This window comes from Pteropus vampyrus, unplaced genomic scaffold (genome assembly GCF_000151845.1).
Source record: "Pteropus vampyrus isolate Shadow unplaced genomic scaffold, Pvam_2.0 Scaffold543, whole genome shotgun sequence".
NCBI lineage: Eukaryota > Metazoa > Chordata > Mammalia > Chiroptera > Pteropodidae > Pteropus > Pteropus vampyrus.
Window position 1 is genome coordinate 453,752 of NW_011889324.1, and position 23,300 is coordinate 477,051.

Consider the following 23,300-nt stretch of genomic DNA (forward strand, 5'->3'; position numbering starts at 1 on the left):
TAATAGACCTGCACTGTCAAATATGGTATCCACTAGCCACACCTTATTTTGAGCCCTTGACATATGGCTAGTCTGAATTGAGATGTGTGGTAAGTATAAAATATACACTGGGTTTCTGTAGGGGGACTGCTCTGTGCCAGGGCTCTGACAACCTTGAACTATCCTCATAGGCCAAGGAGGCAAGGCTCAACTGCAGGCTGCCTTGGGCCTTGGTGGAATGTCCTGTAATCCTCCTGGAACATGAGAAGATAGTCAATCTCACGAAGAGCTTCTACAAGACCATTCCCACTCACCTCCCTATCTTGAGGGAGGCTGCCATGAGGCAATTTCTCATCCACCTTCCTCATCCTGGTGAGGCATGAGACTTTCTGCCTGCCCTTCACCCCAGCCCCAAAGGGAGCATCTGCAGGCCATATAACTGCTTAGCTGGAATTGGCTACTCAGCAGCAACAGGGTGTCCCATCATCCATGATACATGTCATTGGGTCTCTTTTGTTTCAATGTTGTTCATGGGACAAAGGATTCAGGGAGCCGATACCATTGCTGTTCTTGCTTTTGCCATCTCTATAAGTAATAAATTGTCTGGATCTATGTATCTTGTTTCTTTACCAGCAGAATATGTCAGGCTGTTTGAAAATTTCTAAGACTTATTTTTTAAAGGAATATAAAATATCTCATTAATAATTGTTTTATACTGATTATATGTTGAAATGATATTTTGGATAAAATAAATTATCCAAATAAATATATTATCTAAATAGATATTATCCAGTAAAATATATTATTAAAATTAACTTCACATGTTTGTTTTTACTTTTTAATATGATTGCTAGAAAATTTTAAATTGCATATGTGGCTCACATATTTCTATTGGACAGTGCTGTTATAGATTGGTGAGAAAAGAAAAATTGGTGGTAGGGAAGAGGGACTGACAGTTTTATTTTGCTAGAAAATAGCACTTGTAAAAAACTATCACCACCAACCAATTCACAGGGATGTTGTATATATCTATAATCTAAATCTAAGAGATAGAACTTTACATTGAATAAATGTTACTTTATGGAAACTCGCTGCGTTGTTCTTTTTCCAATATTTTTTCAGGCTGGTAAAAAAAATTCCTCAGATTGAGGATGGTATTGAAGAACTATTGCCATAAAGAGCTCGTTCCATGAGGGGTTAACTAGCTAATTTGTGTAAGGTCTTGAGAGGTAACCACTCCAGGTAACTGTGGTGGATGCAGCTAGTGGGGTGTCTTTTTGGTCCAGTAGGTGTTGGACCAGAGAGGGATGTGAAATATCAGAGTCAAAGAGTATAACCAGAGGAACCAAAGTAAACAAATACAAATTTATTCTTTTCAAAGCAGAATTCAAGAGAAAGGGGAAAAGCACCCCAGTGAGTGGCAATCGAAGTTAACCAATTTGTTCCCAGTCCTGCCCCTTTGTCCCAAACTTTTCTAGACTTATGTGCCACCCTTGCTACCTCCCCTGAATCCCTTCCCCAGCTCCCACCCTCATGACCCATTCTTGTAGCCAGCAAGGAGCATAGCAAGCCTCAGTCTGGCCTCAATACTGCCCTGGGGACAGCAAAGACATTTAGCAGCCCGCCCCCCCAACCAAATGCAGCAGCTGTGGGAGGAGATGGAGGCTGGGAGCTGAGCCCTGGCCTTGAGCCTTTCCCTCTCCCACAGAGTTGGTGTTAAAAGAGTAAGAAAAGAGCTGAAGTATTCCTTTGTTCCCAGGGCTGGATTTTGGCAGGGAGGCCCAAAGATAAAAGTACCCACTGAGCAGCTAAGTCTCCCTACCCCTTGGGCAAATCCCCCAGTTTCTCTCCCAGGACTGTTTTTCTCAGGAAGCTACTTTCTTGGTTATCTGTCACCTATGTCAAGGGAACTATGATGAGATTCTTGGCCTGAAATTGTCTCAGAGGCCATAAGTCTGCCACTGAGAATGTGTATTAAAGGAACACTCTAGCCTGAAGCTGCATATGGATCCCAGATCCCAAACACACACCTCAGGCAGTACAGGTATTTCTTAAAATGAATCTGGAGGCAAAACATCTCCCAGGATTGGCCTCTGCCTGGCCCCCGGGTTTCTCATTACTGCAGTATGCCAGCCCAGTTCCTGGAGCACAAGAACTTAAACAAGTTTCTCTGAAAGAAAATATTTCCAAACTTTGGGTCTTGAAGGAATTGGGTACTTGAGAGCCTTGATTTCAGTCTTTCTGCTCTAGAGGGAAGTGCACATGTCATTCTGGGTAGGGCTCTCCTTAGGGAACCATACAGCCTGATGTCCTCCAGCCAATCAGCCTCCCTTAACAATTTCCCAGTCAACATGACTCCACCTTGCTCTTGCTTCAAGCAGAGGCATCCTCATAATGGCTTTTTGGTCTCTATCAGATTCTGTCAAGAATAAGTCTTCTATCAGTCCTAACTGTTCCCTGATACTATTTGACAACAACCCCAGCAAACGCTCACATTCCTTATCACAGATGCTAATCACAAGTCAGAGGTTTTCCTCAGGCTGCCTACCCAGCAACTCCCCCCACTATACTTCCAAATAAGACCATAAACTATGCAGCATCACATACAATACCTCTAGGAGACATGATACATACCAGATGCCTAATGACATACAACACTTCTCAGTAAATCCCACCCTAATTTGGATTGATAGCACCCAAGGATCCATTTACCTTACTGCGAGCAAAGAACCCACACATGCTGCAGTAATTGCCACTGGACCCTTGAGCGATACACAGGCATACCTCAGAGATATTTTTAATACGGTTCCAGACCACCGCAATAAAGCGGGTCGTAATATTTTTGCTGGTGGAGGGTCTTGCCTTCAATTTGTAAAAAAACACAACATCTGTGAAGTGCAATAAAATGAGGCATGCCTGTACTTACCTTGGGCATTAAGGTAAACACAAGACCACAAAGTGTCAGTGACCCCTTTAGTGAAAATTCAACTCTTGACCTGCTGCTTCAGTCCACCTACAGCACAAATCCTACGTAACAAGATCTATATCTTCCTACCATCCCTGGCCCAGTGCAGATGCCACAGGCCATCAGCAGCCCAAGATCTATTGAGCGGAGTGGGGGTTATGCAAAGAATTTTCCAGGACTTTCCTGGTAAGATTGTTTTATAACATCTACCCTCCTAAAGCTGAGGCAGGTATACACTTCGAAGACCTTGAACTCTCTCTTGTATAGCAAATTTCTTCTATCTCATTTCTGTCCACTATCTAGGCCCCTACAAATATAGCTTCCCCCTCCCTATTCATGAACAGATGCCCAGGCTCTGTGTTTGATGTCCTATGACCTGCCCATCACATACCCAGATACCCAAGTCCTCCTGCCCAGAGACCTTATGAGCACTAAGACAGACATTGTGATGAGGTCTGATACCCTGGACATGTGGCTTAGCGTCTCCCTGGCAATTCCAGAAGAAGGCAATCCTAGGCTTTTGGACCCAAGTTGCTGCCTTCTCTCCCCTGCAGCAGATTAATCTAGCTTCTCAGCAGTTCTACCCACTGGCCCACTGCTCGATTATAGCATAGTGCCCCAACTATCTGATACCCTCCTGACCTCGGTGGCAACCATGGCTTTCTTTAAGACCCTGAGCCAGACTTAAAAATTGGAATGAGCTAGAAGATATACTCTGTGCCTTAGCCTGACAAAGGCTAATAAAAACCTTATTTGTTCTTTCTTTTCTGGTTGGGGTGAGTAAAGCTAAAATTTGCTCTGTTTTGGTACCTGAACCATTGTTTAGAGGAGCCCAGGAAAATTCATCCAAGGCCTAGGTCTCAAAGCAAGATTTGGAGTGAGTGAAGAGAAGAAAGTGACTCTACCTGTTAGATTCCTCTGTAGCCATAGGCTTCTGTTGCTTTGGTCTTGATGACAGCTCACCCTAAACATGAATGGAGAGATATCCTAGGGGGAAAAGCCAGGATACATCTATCTGTTCGATCAGAGGCTTAGGCTTACAAAGAGTAAGGCAGAACATTAATGCTTCAAGAGGTATTAGAATTTAATGTGTGAGTGAGGCCAAGGAAGTACTGATGTACAGTACATAGGTAGGATAGATATGTAAGCATATAAACTTAGGCAAATGAAGTTGACTGCAGGGTTCTAGGTTATAAAGCCCCTTTTGATAGAAAGCTGCCTAAGTGGGCTCTGTCTCTGTTCAAAGTTCCAAAGCACAACACGCTACCCTTGCTATCTATTCTGAACAGTTTCTGGAAAAAGGGATCATGGTATATGCTGCTTAGGAATAGTTCAGTTTGAGGATCGGGTTCACATCCCAGAGTTAGAACAGTTTTATACACAAGGTCTTACTATTGTCTGGGTGGAAAGTTGCCAGTGGCTCCTGGGAAGGGGCCACTATTCTAGGTGGCCCATTGCATCTATCTTATGATTAGCTAGGGACAATCAGCCACCTCATACGATTCGGTCTAAAAGAAACAAGGGTGTTGGGCAGTCACATTCTTCCAGGTTAGTAGATGGCTTCCCCTTCCTCACCCAAGGAGAACAAGAACTCCTTGCTGAGCAAGCTGCTGGCCTTCCCCCAAGGCTGTGAGGGTAGACTCAGAAGAGCCAAGAGTGGCTTCAGCTGGATTCTCAGAGTAACTCAGCTGGTCTCTCAGGACGCTAAGGGCATCAGGAAAGAGGAGGATCAGGGGGAAAAATATCTAAGCTCATAAGTATTTCTTTAATGTTTCCAAATATAAGATGGAAGTAGGAATCAGAATGAACTGTTCCTGCCTTGAGGAAGGTCTGTCAAGGACTGAGGCAGAGGAACTGAAGATATCTGAGGAAGAAACAACATCTAGGTAGCAGTAGGATGGCTAAAAATATGCCCTCAAGCTGAAGTAATATGACACATGCTGCCCAGCATTTTTCAGGGGCACTTTGCTAGAGAGGGGATATCTTGGGAATACCCTTTTACCTCCCTGAGTTGGGCCAGAGAGTAGGGCTAACTCTTGTGGATTCATAATGCTGGAACCCTGGGGTCATTAGGCTTCCCTATCTCCATAATTCCATGGAGAAGGAAAGACACCAGTGGGCACTGCTTAACTCTGCAAGGGAGTTTATCTCTTCCCCATCTGAATGGCTTCTGAGTGCCATTTGCCTGGGTTGCAACAGAAGCGTACTTAAGGGACTGGTCTCAAACTTGAGGATTAGAGAGCTGATTTCTAGTGTCAAAAGAATCATGCTTCTCCCTTCCCTGGCCCCCACACACCCACCTCATATTGCAACAGATCCTTGCTGCTACCCAGAGCCCAAAGAACTCTGGCTGAGGAATGTGGGGCCAGTGGGAACTGGAAAGGTTGGGTGAAGGCTGGGGGAAGGCTTTGACCAGAACTGGGAGGGGACTATGGACTATAGGATGGGAATCTGGCTCCATCAAGAGGCCAGCAGGGTGTTGGCAGTCACATCAGAGCTTCGCACACTGGGGAAGGCATGGCGGAGCTTCTCCATGATGTCCTCCAAGCACAGGCTGACATCTTGGCTCTTTGACCCCACATCATCTGCATTAGAAAATAGAAATTTAGGAAGAGAGCTAGATAAGAGTCCCTGATGAAGCCAGGGGGCTGAGGTAGGATGTGGCCAGCTGAAGGGCAAGTCCAGAGAATTTGTGTCTTCCCAGCACAAGGCATAATACATGGGAGGTGCTCAAAATATATGTGTAGAATAGAAAAATGAATGAATCAGTCAATAAGCCAATCATGCCTGATGCTAAACCCAAAGCCATGAGGAGAAACTAGTCCCAGATCTAGCAGAACCTTAGACAGAAGATATGGGGCAGGGCAAAAGCATGGAGGTAGGGGCCGGGAGGGGCTGGAAGAACTCACCTGCAGCCTCAGTGTCTGGAGTAGTGAGTCCCTTCTCCTGGGGATGACTGCCTTCTGACTGCTGTGGAGATGAAGCTAGGGACGAGCTTGCAGAGCCATTGCAATCTGATTCGGTGGGTGGCTAGCAAGAAGTAATGCATGACTTAAGTGGCTTTGCTTTCCTGATATCACTTTGATAGACTCCTGAGCTTAAAAGGGGCCTTAGAGATCTCATGTCCATCCTTTTGTCCTTGGACTTTAAGAAATTTTCGTAGTGCCCTAAATGGTGGCTTCCCCTTTAAGGAAACTTCTTAGAATATTCAATTACTGATTATATCTTCTTCCTTCAACAACATGTGTCAAAGTTTCCTATATTATAAGAGTGGTATTGCACCTAAATGTCTCTTGCTGTCATTTTAGCTACAATTAAGCTATTTAAAACCCAATTCTCTCTGGAAATGCAGAGTTACACACTTGACCCTCAGTTTATCCATCATATGTTAGAGACCTCCGGCGTCTAGAAGCTATCCCTTGGAGAGTCTGGGGAAGTGTCAGGGGTAGTATCACCTGGTATGTATAACGACAATAATAGGTAACATTTATGAAATGTTTACTATATTGCTGGCATCATACTAAATTCTTTAAATACATTATCTCGCTTTATGTTCACCGCAATTCCATGAAGTTGGTATATTATTCCTGTTTGACAGATGAGAATATTGGAGCTTAATGAAGCTAAGTAATTTTCCTAACACCCCACAGCCACTAACAGGCAGAGCCACATTCAAGCCTAGGGCTGTCTGACTCCAGAGCTACACCACATCATATATACTACCTCTCGAAGAAGAAAAGGACAAAAAGTGACAAGAGCTTCCTTCACAGCAAAAATCTTTCTCTTGTCAAGCATGTCCAAAACTGCTTCTATCCAGCAAACATAATAATAGTAGAATCAATGTTTTGGATGATTCTTTGACCTTTATTCTTTTAATACTGAGTTCAAAAGTGTTGTAGGGATGTGAGCCTTCAGAAGTCCTCCCTTTGTCCCAGGCCCCACAGTGACTTGAGAGTAACACACAAGGGTGGAGTGGAAGCTAGGTGGAAGAGAATTGGCCAAGAAATGAGACATACCAGCCCCTTCCTTCTGCCACTTTCCCCAACTTTCAACCCAGTTCTCTTCAGAAGGTCATCTAACAGCCACTGCAAAGGAGCTCTTTCTTTTCTCTTCATTGTCATACTCCCCAGCTCCCAATCTCTCCTTCCTGTGCTCAGGGGCTGCTCGGGTCCTTTCTCTGGCTCCAGCCTTACCTGCAGGAGCAGCTCCCTTAAGCGATGCAACTGGGACTCTAGTTGCTTGTTGTGGTCTTCAAGAATCTGCATACGTGTCTCCAGGCGGCTCTTGTGCTGCCGAAGGATCCGGGCCTCAGCCAGAAGCTCCTCATTGCGGTGGTCCTGTGACACTTCACCAGAGCCCTCAGCCAGGGTTGGTGCCTCAGCAGCCTCCTCATGCTGCCACTTCAGCCGTCTCAGCTCTCCCTGGAGAATCCTGACAGGGACAGAAAAGCCGAGACCTATAGCCTTAATGAGGTGTTGACTGTCCAGGTCCCAGATGCCCCTTCATACCTAGGTGTCAGTAATCCTTTTGCTCTTCCATCTCCATCCCCACCCCAGCCATGTTCTTGCTTGAATGGCCATATCCACTTTCTCTCCAGTACATATGTCATTTATTCTGCCATCCTTGGGCCTCAGAGCAGAGAGAGTTGACATTTCCTATAACAAATGTCTCTGGGCATTGATGTGCTGCTTTGGGGATTAATTCTGACCTTAAAATCAGGCAGAAACACAGTCTGCAAATATGAGGCATTAGAGCCACTGACTCGCCTACTCCATTTTAAGATTTTTAGATTCCAGGGAAAGATAACATAAACAAAAGATCACCCATTTTGCCTCTTCTATCAACTGCCCTCCTCTTTGGCCTACTTTGAACACCCATGTTGAGTCATCAAGAAAACAAATGCCAAAAAGATGGTCTACTTTGGGGGATGTTATTATTTTTTTTCCACAACAAATTACTCTCTCCCCAATATTTTCCAGGGCCTGCCCACTGCTATTGTAATGCAGTGTTTCTCAAACTATCCATTGTGAAGACTTATTGGGGTGATCACTTAGTAAGTTATATAAATGTCTAATCACTATGTTGTACGCCTGAAACTGATATATCATTGTATGTCACTGGTAATTGAAAAAAATTTTTTTAAACTATCCATAGTGATAAAAAAAATTTTTTAACTATCCATAGTGAAAAACAATAGTGGATTTTTCAATTCACTGTGGACTAATATGTAGTCCAAATGCGCATAGTTAGTACACAGCTCATACCACATGTGACTTGCCACTCAAGTTCAACAAAACTCAAACTGGTCTTTACCCTATTCAATGAAGACAAATCTACTAATTATGTGCTGGGATGTCATGACAATGTCAAATTGAAATACAAGTTTCTAAAAGCTTACTCTTTATTTATGTATTTATCTTGCTTTCAACCAGTAAAGAACACCTCATAGACTGGCCCTGTTTAAAGGCTTGTGACTCCTAGTACAATCTGTGGGCTAGCAGCATGGATACGCCCCAGAAGCTGGTTAGAAGTGTAGGCACTCAGACCACCCCCTCCAAACCTGTGAATCACAATCTGCATCTTGTCAAACTCCCCAAGTGCACACTAATGTTTGCGAAGCACCGTTCTGAGGGATGTTACAGATTCTACTACATGCTCACAAAGTGGCTTGGACCCTCCTTAGGCCCTGCTGCCACTGGTACTTTATGGAGATTAATGCCATCCCCTGTCATCTTCTTTACCTTCCCTCATCCAGGCCTCAAATGGGCTATGCAGTGTTACCTTCCTCTTCTTTTATTACTTTCACTAAATGCTAAGTATCCCTTTCCATTCCAATCCTGACAATTCCTTGAGGGCAGAGACATGTATACTCTTCTGTATTCTCTGGATTTTCATTTTTCTCTTTATATCTAGTGAGTACTTGGAATTATTTGGGTTGAGTTAAAAAGATGCAAATAATTACTAGAATAGCTAGCATTTATTGAACCCTTACTGTAAGCCAGTTACTGGCTAACACATTATATGCCTGATCATTTGATCTTCCCAAGTGCCTCTAGGAGGGAGGTATTATTTTCATCATCCCCATTTTACAGATGAGGAAATGGAGGATCACAAAATATAAGAAACTTGTTTAAGGCTACATAGCTAGGCTGTGGAAATGGCAGGACTTGAATTCAAGCTGTCTGACTCTAGAACCCACACAGAACTGTGCCATTACCACACCCACCTGTTCTCATTCTCTAAGTGGGCCAGGATCTTCTCTAGCTCCCCCTTGCTTTCTGTGGCCATGCTGCATGGAGCTAGCTGTCCGAAGCCTGGTTCCCGGTCAGTAATGGGGCTGGAGTGCCGCAATAGGTATTGATCCTCGTCTCTGCATGGGTGTGGGGAGAGGAAAAGAGGTGGCCAGGCACTGAACTGAGAAACAGCTCAGGGCATGAGTTCTCAGCTCCCAGCTCAGGCCTCAGGAGATGCATGCTGAAGGATTCGCTTCTAAGTCATGTAGAGAAGGAAAGGCCTTAGAGGAATCAAAGTGTTCGAAGGTAGAAGAGTCGTGGTTAGGGGTACTAGGAGAGAGTGTTTTCAGGATGTTGGGGCTTCTGGGTTCTATTAAAAGCCCCTGGGAAACAATGAGCAAATCACTCCCTATTTTGTGCTGTTCCCCTACTCTTTACTTTTCCACTCCCAGGGAGGGATCACAGCCTGCCTGAATCCCAGTCAGGGCCAGATTGATCCATGTAGCCAGCAGCTCCTAGGCCTCTGAGCAGGCCAGGTACCTCCATGGAGATGAAGGGCCACACTTTCGTCAAGTCCCTGGTGTCTCCCCAGGATTAATGTGGCACTAGATGAGGCTTTGGCATCCTGATCATAAGATAATGGCTCACTTTTGTAACTTTAGATGAGAGCATATTCTTTTTCTCTCAAAGTTGGGCATAGAAGGGTGGGATCTTGCAACAGGAAGGGATCTGGGCAGATGGCAGGGAATAGTGCATTATTAATTCCCCAGGTCATTTAATAGAGGGCAGACTGCTTCTCTTACTAAACATTGTGCCCAGAAATCATCCTTCTTTCCTTAGGGCATCAAGGACCCTAACCACCACACCTCCCTCCCCTTGAGGATATACCCTATCCAAAGGATGGCAGAGGGATCCTAAAGAGAGCTATTCCAGAAAAGAAGCAGCTGTGGAAACTCACATGCTGTCATCTGGGGACAAGCTGTCATTAAAGAAGGAGCAATTTTGACTTTCCATCTCAGCAAGCCTGGGAAAAAAAGATCAGGAACAGAAGGGAAAACAGGATGTGAGGCCTGCTTTCATTTCAAGGACTTTAATTCCACAATAGAATCATCAGTTTTGGAGGCTGCCCCAACCACCCGTAAGTGTTGGGTCTTGCTGGCTGCCATGTACCCCGCTGTGCATGTTCCCATAGCCCTGACCCCATTCTCTTTGCCTCAACTGAAAACCCCTTCCCCGTGACACTCCTTACAATCCCTCTCCCCCAAACCTGGTAGTACCTGCTGGCAAAATGCTCAATGCGGGAGTGTGTGTCAGCATGTGGCAGCCTTGGGGAAGAAGCCGGCCTAGAGGAAGGAAGCAAAGACTCAGAGGATCAGAGACTGGGTAGCTGGGCAGCCTGTTTCCTCGCCGCCACCCTCCTTGCCCCCTGTTACCACATTAGGGAGATGGGCAAGAGCTCATGGGAACAAGACACTGAGACTAGATTTACAGGGTCTATTTTTCAGGCCAGATTCCTGGTCATGCCCAGGTTGAACTGTCTCGTCACTAGTCAGGTTTGCCCTGGAACATACCCCTACCCATGTGGGACTCAAACCCTTCACATCCCCAGGCTCAGCCAGGCTGCCTTCAGCCCATGCCCAGCCACTAGTACTCACGTCTCACTATAGTCGGCCTCCAGCACTGATTGTACAGGCAGATAACCTCGCTGAGGGTGTTTGCTGAAATAATGCTTTGAGCGAAATTTGTTCTTTAAGGTTATGGCAAAATCCCTCATGTTCTCACTGGATGTGGTCTGAGAGGAAACAGGGTAGAGGAACTCACCTTAATGGCTTCAGGATATTCTGGGGGAGCTGTAGCTGTTTCCCTAGAGCAGGGAATGTGACTGGTAATCCACTTTTGTTCATGTCTACCATACCCTGCTCCTAGAAAAAGGTCTCAAAGACACATGCCAAACTGTGAACATTGGTTGCCCCTGAGAAGTTGGACCAGAAGGGTGTGGGCCAGGCTGAGGACAGAGGAGGACTTTCCTTTTATATTTTAAACACCTCTATGTAATTTGAACCTTTTACAATGAGCACATATTTGTTCATTTTTAAAATATCATTTGTATAAATTCTAGGGATGTAGAAGATAAGCCGGAGGTAGAGGATTACCAGTTTACCATCTTGAGCCAGTTTTCATGACTTTTAAAATGTTTACTTTAAAATGATAATGAAAGAAAAATAAAGGGCAAGGTCTCTGCTCCCACTGGGTCACACATGTTTCTGTGCCAAGAGAATTTAGAGAAGAGATGACATCTTGGAGGGTGGATTGTGGGGAAACAGATTGAAAGATGGGGAGGTAGGGTAGGAGAGTCAGTTCAGGCAGCAAAGCCTGAAGCTGTGGATCCTGAACACAGCAGTGTAGAAATTCTGTGGTTGGAATTCAGGGATGCTGACCAACCTGGACTCAGGTGGCTATGAAGTGCATGGTTGCCAGTGAAAACAAGGTGGAATTAGGGACCTAGGTAAAGAACACCCCCCGCCCACACCAAGAGACTGAGTAATTAATTTGAGTACAAACTTTGGTATTGACTAGAAGGGATGGAAGCAATGATAAAGCAGCAGGTAAAGACCAGGTGACAGGAGCAATACAGAAAACTAGGCCGGAAAAACTAAATTGAGCAATGAAAGGCTCATTCCCTAGAACTGCCTTTCTCTACTTTTTCCTGAGACCTCTGTCTAAAAATAATGAGTGCCTTTTAAATGGCTAAGCATATTCTGGGCTGCTATAGCCAGCTGCCACTCTGGTGAGAGAGAAGCTCTGCTGGAAGAACAGAGAGGCCTGAAAATCTTGAACTGGTGAATCACCAGGACTGTTTGGAGAATGCTCCCCAGAGGAGAGCAGAATACAGATAGCTAGTGCTTGGCCAAGTAGGTCAAGGGCCCAGAACCTGAGATCTGCCCTCCCGCCCAGCCCAGAGGCTTCGTACCGGGTTGTAATACTCCATGATGGGGTAGTGCAGCTTGTTGCCTTTGCTGGCCCTGCCTGTCAAGAAGCAAGTCTGGCAGATGTCCACATTAAACTGTTTCAGACTCCGGTACCTGGAGGAGAGGACAGAGGATCCAATGTACCATAGTGACCTCCCTATTCCCCTAACATACAAATATACACACACATTAGAAGGGGGTGAGGCATGGAGCTATAACATACTCAACCTCCTATGCATAGCAGTGACTGAGTCTTCACTAAATGACTAGCCTTATCTTAGAGACCATAAATCTCCATGAAATCATATGCTCAGACTCCAAAAAGTGTGGGAAACAGCATTGTCTCACTATCTTTTTTAAAAGGAAGGGGTAGCAGGGGTAAAGAGATCATGACATCAAACAACTTTCTAAACAAGAATGGCCCCAAAGGGTCCAGTCTCACAGGTACCACCACCTACATTGGAGAAGTTACGCTTTCAATACAAAGTGGGTTCTTCTACCAGCCCTGAGCAAGTTGGCTAAAAGTTATTTCCAAAAGTTATTTATAATAATAACTCTATTATTAACCAATATGAATTAGCTCTTCAGATCCAGGTCCAAAGCCAGGCTGAGCTGCCCAGACCTAGTAGTGTAGAATGGTGAAACACTTGGAGAAGTCAGAGGATCCAACATCTACTCCTGGATCTACACTGTATCTATATTATCCAGCTGCATGAACTTGGGCAAGTCACAATCCACCTCTATGCCTCATTTGCTTATAAAAAGCAGGATGATTGTGAAAAGAGTGTGCGTTAGTGCTTTAAATAGTTATAAAAAAAATTGAGCATTTTATGATGAAAGCCAAATTCAGGATAGTGGTTATCCCTGTGGAAGGAGGTGAAGAATGTAATCAGAGGAACTTCAAATGTATTATAATAATGTTTTATTTCTCAAGCTTGGTGGTGGGCACACTCTATGGGGTGTTGAAGCTGGCTCATCACAGCTCATGACAGCCAGTTGTTAAAATTTCAAGGATTTTCCAAGTTGGCTGTTAAATAGAGCCATTATTTAAAAAATAAATTACATAAATTCACAATTAAGTGAATTATATTAAAAACAAAAGTAATAAATGCTCAAAACTCATCACCTCATAATTAATTTACTATTATCTATGCTCTCGAGGTTTACGTCTATTGGATCTACATGGTGGAAATAAATGTGTAACTGCATATCTCTTCCCAACCTCCTATGGGTAGCCAGACATCGGCCACAGTGGGAGTATTTACATCATGGAAATCAGCAAATGCTGCAAATTAGGTTTCTTTCTTGCTTTCTAGAGAGTTGGTTGTGAACCATTTGCCAGCATACTATTTGGTACATAGGTATTCTTATGTCAGGATGATGGGGCTTCTGGGTTCTACTTAATGATTCCTGGGAAAACATGAGCAAATTATTTTCCTTTCTGTGATATTCCCTCACCCTTTCCCTTTTGCTTCTCTATACATTTTTGTAGGTCTAGAATATTTCATAATACAATTAAAACAAAAGAAAATATTTCATCATTTCCAATTTTTAAAAAATTTAAATATTCTGCAATAGAAAGGATTACGATGATATATAACAATGTATAATAGATTAGGTGTAATGATATAATTTTGTAATACATGATTTATATGCAACATGGACTATTTATTATTATTATTCTATCAGGTATTGTTTTCCCTACCTGAAGCCCTTGATGGGGCACTGCCTACAAATAGAGCACTTGGTCTGATGCTTCACTTGCTCAGCAATGGTGACCCGATGCAGAACAGCCAGCCACACCATGGACTGGGGCTCCAAGTTGACCCACTCTAGGAACTGTGAAGCTTCAATGACTGGCTTCCCAGTGCTCTAGGGAAACAAGAAGCCCAATGGCAATGATTGAGACCTAAAATGTCTTGTGCTTAAAATTGCAGCCCTCAGAGGAGCAGGAGAACTGGCAAAGCCTGGGTTGGCCTATTCTCCAGAAGTGTCTACCTTCTGCCCTGTCCTAGGAGAGCTGGAGCTCTCTCTAGCAGGACTCTGACTCTAAAAGCCCAGAGAACCCTCTGCTCTGTTGTTCCATCCCAACAAACTCCCTTACATCTGAGTAGTTCAGATCAGAAGCTTAGCTCTTAGTCCTTCCTCTCTTCTTTCCACCCTCCCCCCACCATCCCTCCCTTCTACTCTCTCCAGTTCCATACTCACAAAACGGAAGCAACTACGGACACTGGGCTCCACGTTGCTGCCCCCAAAGGCTGCTACTTCCCCCAATTGACGAGGAACCTGAATGGCCTCATGAAGCAGGACACCAAGGTGGCGTTGGTCACACTGGCTGCCTGAGTTGGCAACTTGGCTGAAGAGATCTGCTGGCCCCACCATAAGTTGTAGCCAACCCAGATGCAGAAAAGGCCAGAGAATGGTATCAGGAGAAAGAACAGAAAAAATAAGACAAAAAAAAGCATACAGACTTAATTAATGACTTTTGAAATTGGAATACCTAGAGGTCCATCCCTGACCTTCTAGAAGCCCAGGAGTTCTAAAAAGAGCATTCCCTGAGTTCAGAGAGAAAAACTGAGACAGACATGAAAAGAGGGAGAGAGAGAGATGAAGACAAAGAGTGAGCTGTGTGTGAAAGCAGTGCCAGACACAGATATAACACTGTTGGGGAAACAGATTCTCAAGAAGCAAGATGCGGGGGAGGGGCTCAAGGGCACCTGAACATGAGTCACACTTGGTCTGCTCTATCTTCTCCTATTCATATAGCTTATATAGTCTGATACTGCAGTAATCTCTCAATTATCCACATAAATGGAAAGAAACTCTGGCATAGATAATCCAAAAAGAGGAGATAAATCAAAGCATTTGATCCTCTAAGTAACTGTGGAATAAACTGTGGTACTTATATTTGAATATGGCTAACACCTGCCCTTTTGGGAACTCCCCCATCCTACCCCAATCTTACAAAAACTTCTCCAGAGATTATTGTCTGTCTGCTTCATGCTTCACCTAAGGCTTAGAAAACACAAATGTAGAAGGCAGAGAGCCCAGATTTTAGTTCTGGATCCATTACTGACTAGCTTTAGAAACTTGGGTAAGTCATGAATCTCTCTATGCTGCAGTTTCCTTACTTGTAAATTGAAGATAAATAATCATTGTCAATCCCAACTCAAAGGAATGTTGGGAGAAATAAATAATATCACAGCTATGGACATGCTTTGAAATGTAAAGTTTTCCCAGATCGCTGTCATATCTCTTCTGCGATCTGATGTAGTACATATCCTTTGCCATTCCGATTAGTCTAATTAGTGCTTTGTAAAAAATGTTTTCTGCGTACTTCTATCTCCTACTCTGGACTGTAAACTACTTGAAGCAGGGACCATGTCTAATTGAACCTAGTACTCACCACATTTAGCACAGTGGTAAACACAAAGAAAGCACTTGACAACTAATGATGTTGCTGCAGAAAAGTACAAAATGCTGTACACAGATGGAGGGTGAAGAGGAAAGCAAAGGTACTAGACTCCAGAGAGGTTAAAAACTACAGAATGATATACTGTCTACCTCCCAGTAATGGATTATTGTGCCATTGCTGTGTAATCACATGGGAAGTCTCCAGTAGAATGTGACATGCTTGAGCTCCAGACTGGGAGAGGGCTAAGCCTGATAAGTCATGGGGGAATGAAACCAGGAAGTCTGGGTCCTGGGTACCCTAGGATGCCAACTCAGATCCTGGCCAAGTAATTACATCAAATCTGAAGGAACTAAACCCCTTGCAGTGACACAGGAAATAATAGCAGGCCTAAGGTCCATCTTAGCCTTTGGCTATCGTGGGTTCTTTGCAAAAGCCTGGACCAGGAAGCCTCACAAGGTAATCCAAGTAGCCCTCTGCTAAGTCATAAGACCTACCTTCTGCTTGTCTTATATCCCACACCTCTCCCTCCACCCAGCTCCACTCTAGACTTTGGAGTTGTACTCACACTGCAGTTTTTCCTTCACTTCTGTGCCACACAGGCATGCAATGCCAGTCTTAAAGGACAATGCCCGCATCTTTCCACTGCGACCACTAGGTTTAAAAGAAGAGACTGAGAACATGAATATATGGAAAGGGTTAACATATTGGCAGCCATTTCCCTCACAGAGTTGATCCCAGCAGGGCTCTGTGCCAACGATGCCCCAAGCTGAGCTGGGTGCAAGTTTACCATGAGAGTGAACCTTTTCCCACCAGGTCTACTCTAGATGTCCCATTGAATTTCATACTGGAGGCTGCCAGGGCTGCAAGCCCTTACCTATCAAAAACATTGAGGAGCCAGTTGAGGCTCATGTCCACACAGAGCGGCACGTTGACCAGGATGCCTCTTTCCTCTTCCAGCCGTTCGTATAAGGCAGTCAGGCAGTGAATGACCTCCACCACGTCCATCACATGCTCACTGGCCTGCAGATCATGTTCATTGAAGATCTCCAGGGCTGTGGTTAAAGTTACCAGGTCCACTGAGAAAGAGAGAGGGAGAAAGTATAGCCAAAAGAAGAACCCCAGGGGCTAGACAAGGAGATGAGGCCACCAGCTTCACCAAATTTGACAATCTTCAGACCAACTGTAAGTATGATACAAGCTTGCCCTTTACAGAGCTGCTCATACCAAGGAAGGAGGCAGCAAAAGGCCCCCTAAATTAATCCAAAATGTTTCTATACCCATATGTTCTTTGACATTAGTTTCAAAAAGATGGTGGGATGTGAGTAAACTCACCTCCTTTGTTGTGTTAACTCCCAAGAGGTCAAATCCCATTTTAAATTTCTCTGTCTTTACACACATTTCAACTGCAAATAGGTTTGTCCATAAACCTTGTTCTGAGAACCTACAGACCAGTTGTGAGGGCTCAGGTGCGCCTGGGTAAATGCGACATACCTCAGGAGGACTTTTAAATTGTCCCCAATGCTGGAATTAGTGAAGGCAGACACAACAAGAAGATTAAATGAACAGCATCTCTGAGAAAGGCCAGAAGGCACATTATATCTGCAACCATGTTGTCCCCTAACCACTGGCATTTGTTTCAACAGTTCTGCTGCTACATGCAATAACCCCAAGATGGCAAAAGAACACAAGCTCCCAGTGGCTCCAAATCATCAGCTAAGATACTTTCTGCCATAAAAAAGTTGCTTGATTATCCATGTTGGGCAGAGAAGGGACAAGGAAGAAGATAGCTGTGGGTTAATTTGGAAACAATTCCAGAGCTTGGGGAGAATGGAAGGGCCCTGGAAAGTGCAGGTTTCCACAGCTAGTATATCCCAGCCTTTGGAGGGTTCCCATCAAGCCAATCAACAACCCTGGTCAAGGTGGGATGAAAGTGGGAAATATCCGACAGATGAGGAAGAGCAGGAGTGGGTAGAAGGCCTTAAAGGAAGTGCAATGGGAGACTTACAGCGCAGTGCCTTCTGGACTCTGCGTAGCTTCATGGCAGTGCGGTAGGCTGAGAACTTAATGTTGTTGAGGTCGGCTGCAAAGAATGGAAAGAAACCCACTCAGATCAGGGAAATGCAAATTAAAACCACACAAGATACCATTGTATAACCACCAGACTGGCAAAAACTAAAAGTCTGACAATAAGAAGTGTCAGCTAAGATGTGGGTGAATGAGAACTGCTGTTAGAAGTGTAAACTGATACAATCACCTTGGAACAAAAATGTGGTACTACCTAGTAAAATTGAACATTTATGTATCCTACAATCCAGCCAGTTATTATCCCAGAGTAGTGATTTTCAAATGTTTGTTGACTAAGATGCATAGTAAGAAATTCATTCTACATCATGGTCTAATATACATACACTCATGTGTGCATGTATAAATAACTGAATCAAACATTTCAGGAAACAATGGATTTGATAAAGTAAAAACATAACAAAACTAATATCAAATATGACTTTTGCTAAGGATATGTTGCACCTTCATATTTCCTAGTCTATTTCAATTTTTAAAATGCTTGTCATAACATGCTGAAACAATGTTAGATCTGTAGACTGAAAAACATGCACACATGCACCAGAAGATATATACAAGAGCTCTTTAGCAGCATGGTTCTTATTAACTCCAAACTAGAAACAACCTACATCAACAGTAGACTGAATGAAGAAACTGTGGTATACACAATGAAAGACTACAGCAGTGAAATTAATGAACTATATTCGCATACATCAACATGGATAAAATTAATTTGTAACCTAATGGTTAGTGTCTCTTAGTAGCCAAAGATAGGGCATGTGAGAGTCACATTCATTGCATTCTGGACAGTGCCTTTTAAAGTAGACCTGATTCACATCTGTAAGTATAATTCCCTAATGCGATGGTTAAATGGTCCAGGGGAAATGTAGAGCCTCCAGTTGAGGGAGGTCCAGACAGGATATGAAAGAAGGCTGCTGGGGGACAAGGAACTCACTTTCATTCCCACCTGTTTGTTGAATGGGATTCCCTTCTGTTCTTATAGAACAAAGGCAGATCTCCACCCTATACAGGAACCCCACATTCTTACCGAGGGTTTGGTATAACTCAGTCATCTTGGGATGGTCCCAGCATGTGGTCTGAGCCTGGTGGCTACAAACAAAAGCATCAATAGCATGAAGGTCCACACTACCATTCCCCCCACACATATGCATGCACCACTCAGTGATAGGTTGGATGCAAAGAGCTTCAGGATCTGAAGGTGAACCTTGAAGATCCCAAAGCACAAGGGTTCACCTTCACCCAGGCAGAATCTTGAGATGAGTAGGAAGAAAACTTGGACTAAATGGAAGAATCCCAACAGATAAAGAACAACAGGGAAAGGTAAAAAAAAGAAAGGCGAGGGAGCAGGTGACTGACCCGCTTCTGATTCAGATGGTCACTCACTTGATGTAGTAGGGAACTTTGTTGGGTGAAATTGCTCTCTCCCAGGGAACCTGGACAGAGGCTGGTAGGGAAGAACAGAAAGAGAGAGAAGCTGGCTACTATTGCTCTTCAGGCCCCTGGTGACTCCCTTGATATATCCTCTCAAGTAGAGGTCAAGCCCCAAAAGGGGATTCCTGACTCTCATTGCCAGCTCTTAACAGCCCCTGAAGGTGTGGAAAAACTAATGAACGCACTACTCTCCCTGAGGATAAGGGAAAGAGAAGAGGTTGTTACTGATATGCTCATGTGCCAGAGACAGGGCAAGGGCATGAATGGGAATACCTGGCCTCTACCACTATTACAATCTTCTCCTTGAACAGGCTGCTATTTCTATCCATTCAGCTGCAGGCAGCTGGAGTGCTGCTGTGGATATGAAGTGGACTCCACTTTCCTCCTGGGGCTTAAAGCTCTTTCCCTAGAAGTTCAAGCTTCTCAGTCTTATGGGACAATGGGGACTGGCACTGTCCATTTCTCCCTGGTGAGGAACTCTGGAAAAGGATGCTCCTCTCTGCTTCATGTCTTTATCTTCCAGATCTTCTAGGAGAAGCTCAGTTACCTGGCCAACTGCCTCATTGCAGTTTCCCTGGATACAAGAGCCCTCTGCAGGTATAGCTGCATACCAGTGATTATAATAGCAATGGTTCTAACTGCCATTAACATTTATTGAGTTCTTACTATGTGACCAGATACTCTGTTAAATGCTTTGTGTACATGTCTAATTTTCAGATCTATATATTGCTACCACCTCCACTGCTGCCGCCCTGATCTGGGTCACCACAGTACCTCACCTGGATCATTATTATATGCTTCCAAATAGGTCTCCCTGCTCCCACTCTTGCCCCCAATACTCTGACTCTTTTGAAACATAAGTCGGATCATGTCAACCTTCTGCTCATACCCCTCCAAATGTTCTGCATTCTATTCAGAACAAAATTCCAAGTTCTTACCCTAACCTATAAGGCCCTCTGCGCTCTGGCCTCCTGCCACTACTCTGACCTCCCGCTCTCTTTCTTCCTTGCTCATTTCTATACTGGCCTCCTTGCTGGTCCTCAGGCATGTTCCTGCCTTAAGGTCCTGGAAACTGTTGTTCCCTCTCCCTGGTATGCTCATCCCTCAGAAATCCACATAGCTCATTCCCTCACCTCCTCTCCATTGCAACACTCTCATTGATGCCTTTCTTGACCACCCTATTCAGAATTATATTGCCGCCCTCCTTAAGTCCAGCACTTCTTATTTATGCCTTTCCTGCTTTGCTTTTTACCATAGCACTTGTCCCCAATTTACCTTATATATTTTATACTTATTTGCTTATGGTCTGGTTTCCCTCACTATAATATAAGCTCTACAGATCTAAAGACTTTTATTCACCGATGTAGCCTCAGTGTTTAGAATACCTGGCCCACAATAGGCCTTCAATAAATATTGTTGAAAAAATGAAGTCATTTAATACCCATAACACTGTGAGCTAGGTAATATTTTTTCCTTCTTTTTACATATGGGAAAACTGAGGTTCAGAAAGTTTAAGCTATTTTTTTTTCAAGCTTGCACAGCTATTAAGTTAAGGAGCTGTGACTCAAACCAAGGTCTCTCACTTAAGAACTTGTCCTTTAAACCACTATACCACACTGCTTTATCTTTACTATGTCTTGCATGTCAAGGTATACTGGGCTCCCACTAGGCTCCCAAGAGACAACAGTAGACTTTCTCGGAAGGTGGCTGAGTTTCTGCTAAGTGAGGTCCAGTTTGTCTCACGTACAGGAAAGGAAGTGCTGTGACCCAGGCCCAAAGTCCCGGTGGGCATCCTGGAGCTGCTTAAGCCTCTCGCCAACTGATACCTATGGAAAGAACAGGTAGGAAGTCAACAGATTCATTCCAGATATTTAGTGTGGGATTTCCAGGTACCTCCAGGAATCTTTGTGAACTCCCTCATTGGCTGGTTCTTCTCCGATTTCAGCTCCTCTCACCGTCACCCAACTGCTAGTCCTCCCACAGCATTCCCAAGGGTAAGAGAAGAATACCATTAATTCCAGGCCACAGTCACTCTTCAACTGTCCCTGTCTATCCCAAGTGCCCACATTTAGACAGGACCCTCTCAGATCTTCATTTCAATTATTACCCGGTGGCTTAGAGGTTGAGAAGCCTGTTCCTTGGCCCCTAATTCTCTACTATTCATCATGTAGATCCCATTGCAATGCCCCTTTACTTCCTTTTGGCCTGAAAAAGTTTGCCCTAAGCCTATTATATTGAGGCTCTTCCACATGACTCATTCCAGGCTTCTCTACCTGCAGCTGTTTCCACCGGATGTTGATCTGCTCCAGGGCTCGGGAATTCTCCATTGACAAGTGCACATCAGAAATGGCAAGTTGATGGGCCAGATCATTCACCAACTTTATTCCATCTTTCACGGGGGAGATTTCTTCTTTGAATAGCTGTAGAAACAGGGCCCAAGTGCCATAGGAGACAGGGAGTGGGAAAGAGGAACCATTAGTCATTCACTGCAACTCCTCCCTCTTCACTCAGAGATTTTGTCTCAATAGCACAACCTAGGTGCTTGCCTATTAGGGCAACAGGGCTAAGATGTGGGTAGCTACTATCTTTATCCTCTTCCTTTCCTACTCTCAGAAAATACCAGAGAAAGAGAAGACAGTAGAATGACAGAGGCGACTCTAGCAAAACCAGCCCATGAATTCAGCACATAAACTGATAAGCACAGTTGTAGTATAGGTCAACAATGGAGTCTCATCAGTAGGAACATTGTCAAGGTCTGAGAAGAGTTTCAGGTCTCAGGGTGGACTGTAGCCAGGTGAGGGGACCTGCATACCTTAAGAGTCTGGATGTGGTCAGGGAGTGAATCAATGAAGAGATCCCCAATGGGCTCCCAAGTGGCTCTGACTCCCTCAGCCTGGGTCAGAGTAGTGCTTAATTCCTCCATTGCCCCTTGGATCTCCAACAGTTGCTCTAGAGTGCGCTCAATATGGCGGTGCTGATCCACACAGCGGGCTGTAAGCTTTTCCCATAGTTCACTGGCCACCGTTGCCTGCTTCCACACAAAGCGGCTAAGGTTCTGGATCCGCTGTCTGGGAGAGGTATCTGCAAGGGCAGGCAGGAAGCCAGGTCAGGCCAACCACGCAGGGGGATCCCAGGAAAAGACAGGGACAAAGACAGCCCTTTGTAAGATGTGCATGTGTGTGCACACGTGTGTGGATTTGTGCATATATTTATATACATGCAAATATATATATTTTCCATGGTTGAACTCTTTTGCACATTCAGGTTTTTTTTTTTTTTAATTCAGCTTTTTATTTTGAGGTCATTATAGATCCATATACAATTGTAAGAAATAATACAGAGATCTCATGTACTCTTTACCTCATTTCCCCAAATGGTAGCATCTTGCAAAAGTATAGTACAATATCATAACCAGGATATTGACATTGATGTTATTCACTAATTTTGTTCAGAGTTCCCCAGTGTTACCCATACTTGTGTGTGTGTGTGTATTTAGATCTATGAGATTTTATCACATGGATTCACTATCATAGCCAAGAGATCATGTTGTTGTTTTCCATCTATTATATCATGGATCTCCTCATATTCTTAAAAAATGGGCAAGGTAAATAGTGAGTAAAATATTTTAAGAGGCACAGTGAGGCCAATCATTCAGAGTCCTATTCACATGACCCTGGAATGTAATTTTGCATTAGTGTCTGCAGCTCACTTCCATCCAAAGAAGGGGTGCCAAGAAGGCGTGAAGACCCAGCCAAGGAGAGGTTAGTATAACTTGACCAGTTTTGCCACCTAGGCTCCTAAACTATAGGTTACCTCTTCCTCTCTAAGACCTCCCATCCTCAGAGGTAGATTCAGAGTCTTAAAACTTCAGGGTATTTGGAATTGTCCTGCTCTCTCTTGAGCTTGTCCTATCTGAGGCCTGTCAGGCTGTAAATTGTGTACCAGCCTCCTTTTCAGGGACTCAAGGTAAATGAGAGGTTCAACAGCATTGACAAAGGGCTCAATTAACATAAGGCTATTCATAGCCAATCTAGGAGGGTTTAAGACTCTTCTGGAAAAGAGGGCTTGCTGAGCCACCACTCAGACCTAATCCCAGCTGCCTTATGTGAATCTAGACCTAGAGTAGCCCACTCTATTGGGGGAAGGGGCCAGAAGTCATCAGGGTCAGTATCAGTATTTACTTCTCAAACATCACCACCTAACTTTTTAGATTTTAAAAAGCTTTT

At 44.2% G+C, this 23,300-nt stretch overlaps 1 protein-coding gene across 1 annotated transcript in view; it reads right to left on the bottom strand.

Annotated features, from left to right (window-relative positions):
* Nucleotides 1-4,649: 4,649 nt before the first annotated feature.
* DRP2 (dystrophin related protein 2) overlaps nucleotides 4,650-23,300 on the bottom strand; it is a 38,298-nt gene continuing 19,647 nt past the window's right edge. The window contains exons 6-23 of the mRNA XM_023525236.1: nucleotides 21,887-22,155; nucleotides 21,348-21,494; nucleotides 20,822-20,900; nucleotides 19,027-19,087; nucleotides 18,671-18,732; nucleotides 17,567-17,641; nucleotides 16,436-16,637; nucleotides 16,127-16,212; nucleotides 14,355-14,512; nucleotides 13,852-14,018; nucleotides 12,149-12,260; nucleotides 10,833-10,969; nucleotides 10,455-10,520; nucleotides 10,136-10,201; nucleotides 9,171-9,314; nucleotides 7,138-7,375; nucleotides 5,854-5,974; nucleotides 4,650-5,529 (exon numbers count right to left, since the gene is read on the bottom strand). Coding sequence (XP_023381004.1) covers nucleotides 5,405-5,529; nucleotides 5,854-5,974; nucleotides 7,138-7,375; nucleotides 9,171-9,314; nucleotides 10,136-10,201; nucleotides 10,455-10,520; nucleotides 10,833-10,969; nucleotides 12,149-12,260; nucleotides 13,852-14,018; nucleotides 14,355-14,512; nucleotides 16,127-16,212; nucleotides 16,436-16,637; nucleotides 17,567-17,641; nucleotides 18,671-18,732; nucleotides 19,027-19,087; nucleotides 20,822-20,900; nucleotides 21,348-21,494; nucleotides 21,887-22,155 — 2,315 coding nt within the window. The 3' untranslated portion in view covers nucleotides 4,650-5,404. The remainder of the gene's footprint in view (nucleotides 5,530-5,853; nucleotides 5,975-7,137; nucleotides 7,376-9,170; nucleotides 9,315-10,135; nucleotides 10,202-10,454; nucleotides 10,521-10,832; nucleotides 10,970-12,148; nucleotides 12,261-13,851; nucleotides 14,019-14,354; nucleotides 14,513-16,126; nucleotides 16,213-16,435; nucleotides 16,638-17,566; nucleotides 17,642-18,670; nucleotides 18,733-19,026; nucleotides 19,088-20,821; nucleotides 20,901-21,347; nucleotides 21,495-21,886; nucleotides 22,156-23,300) is intronic.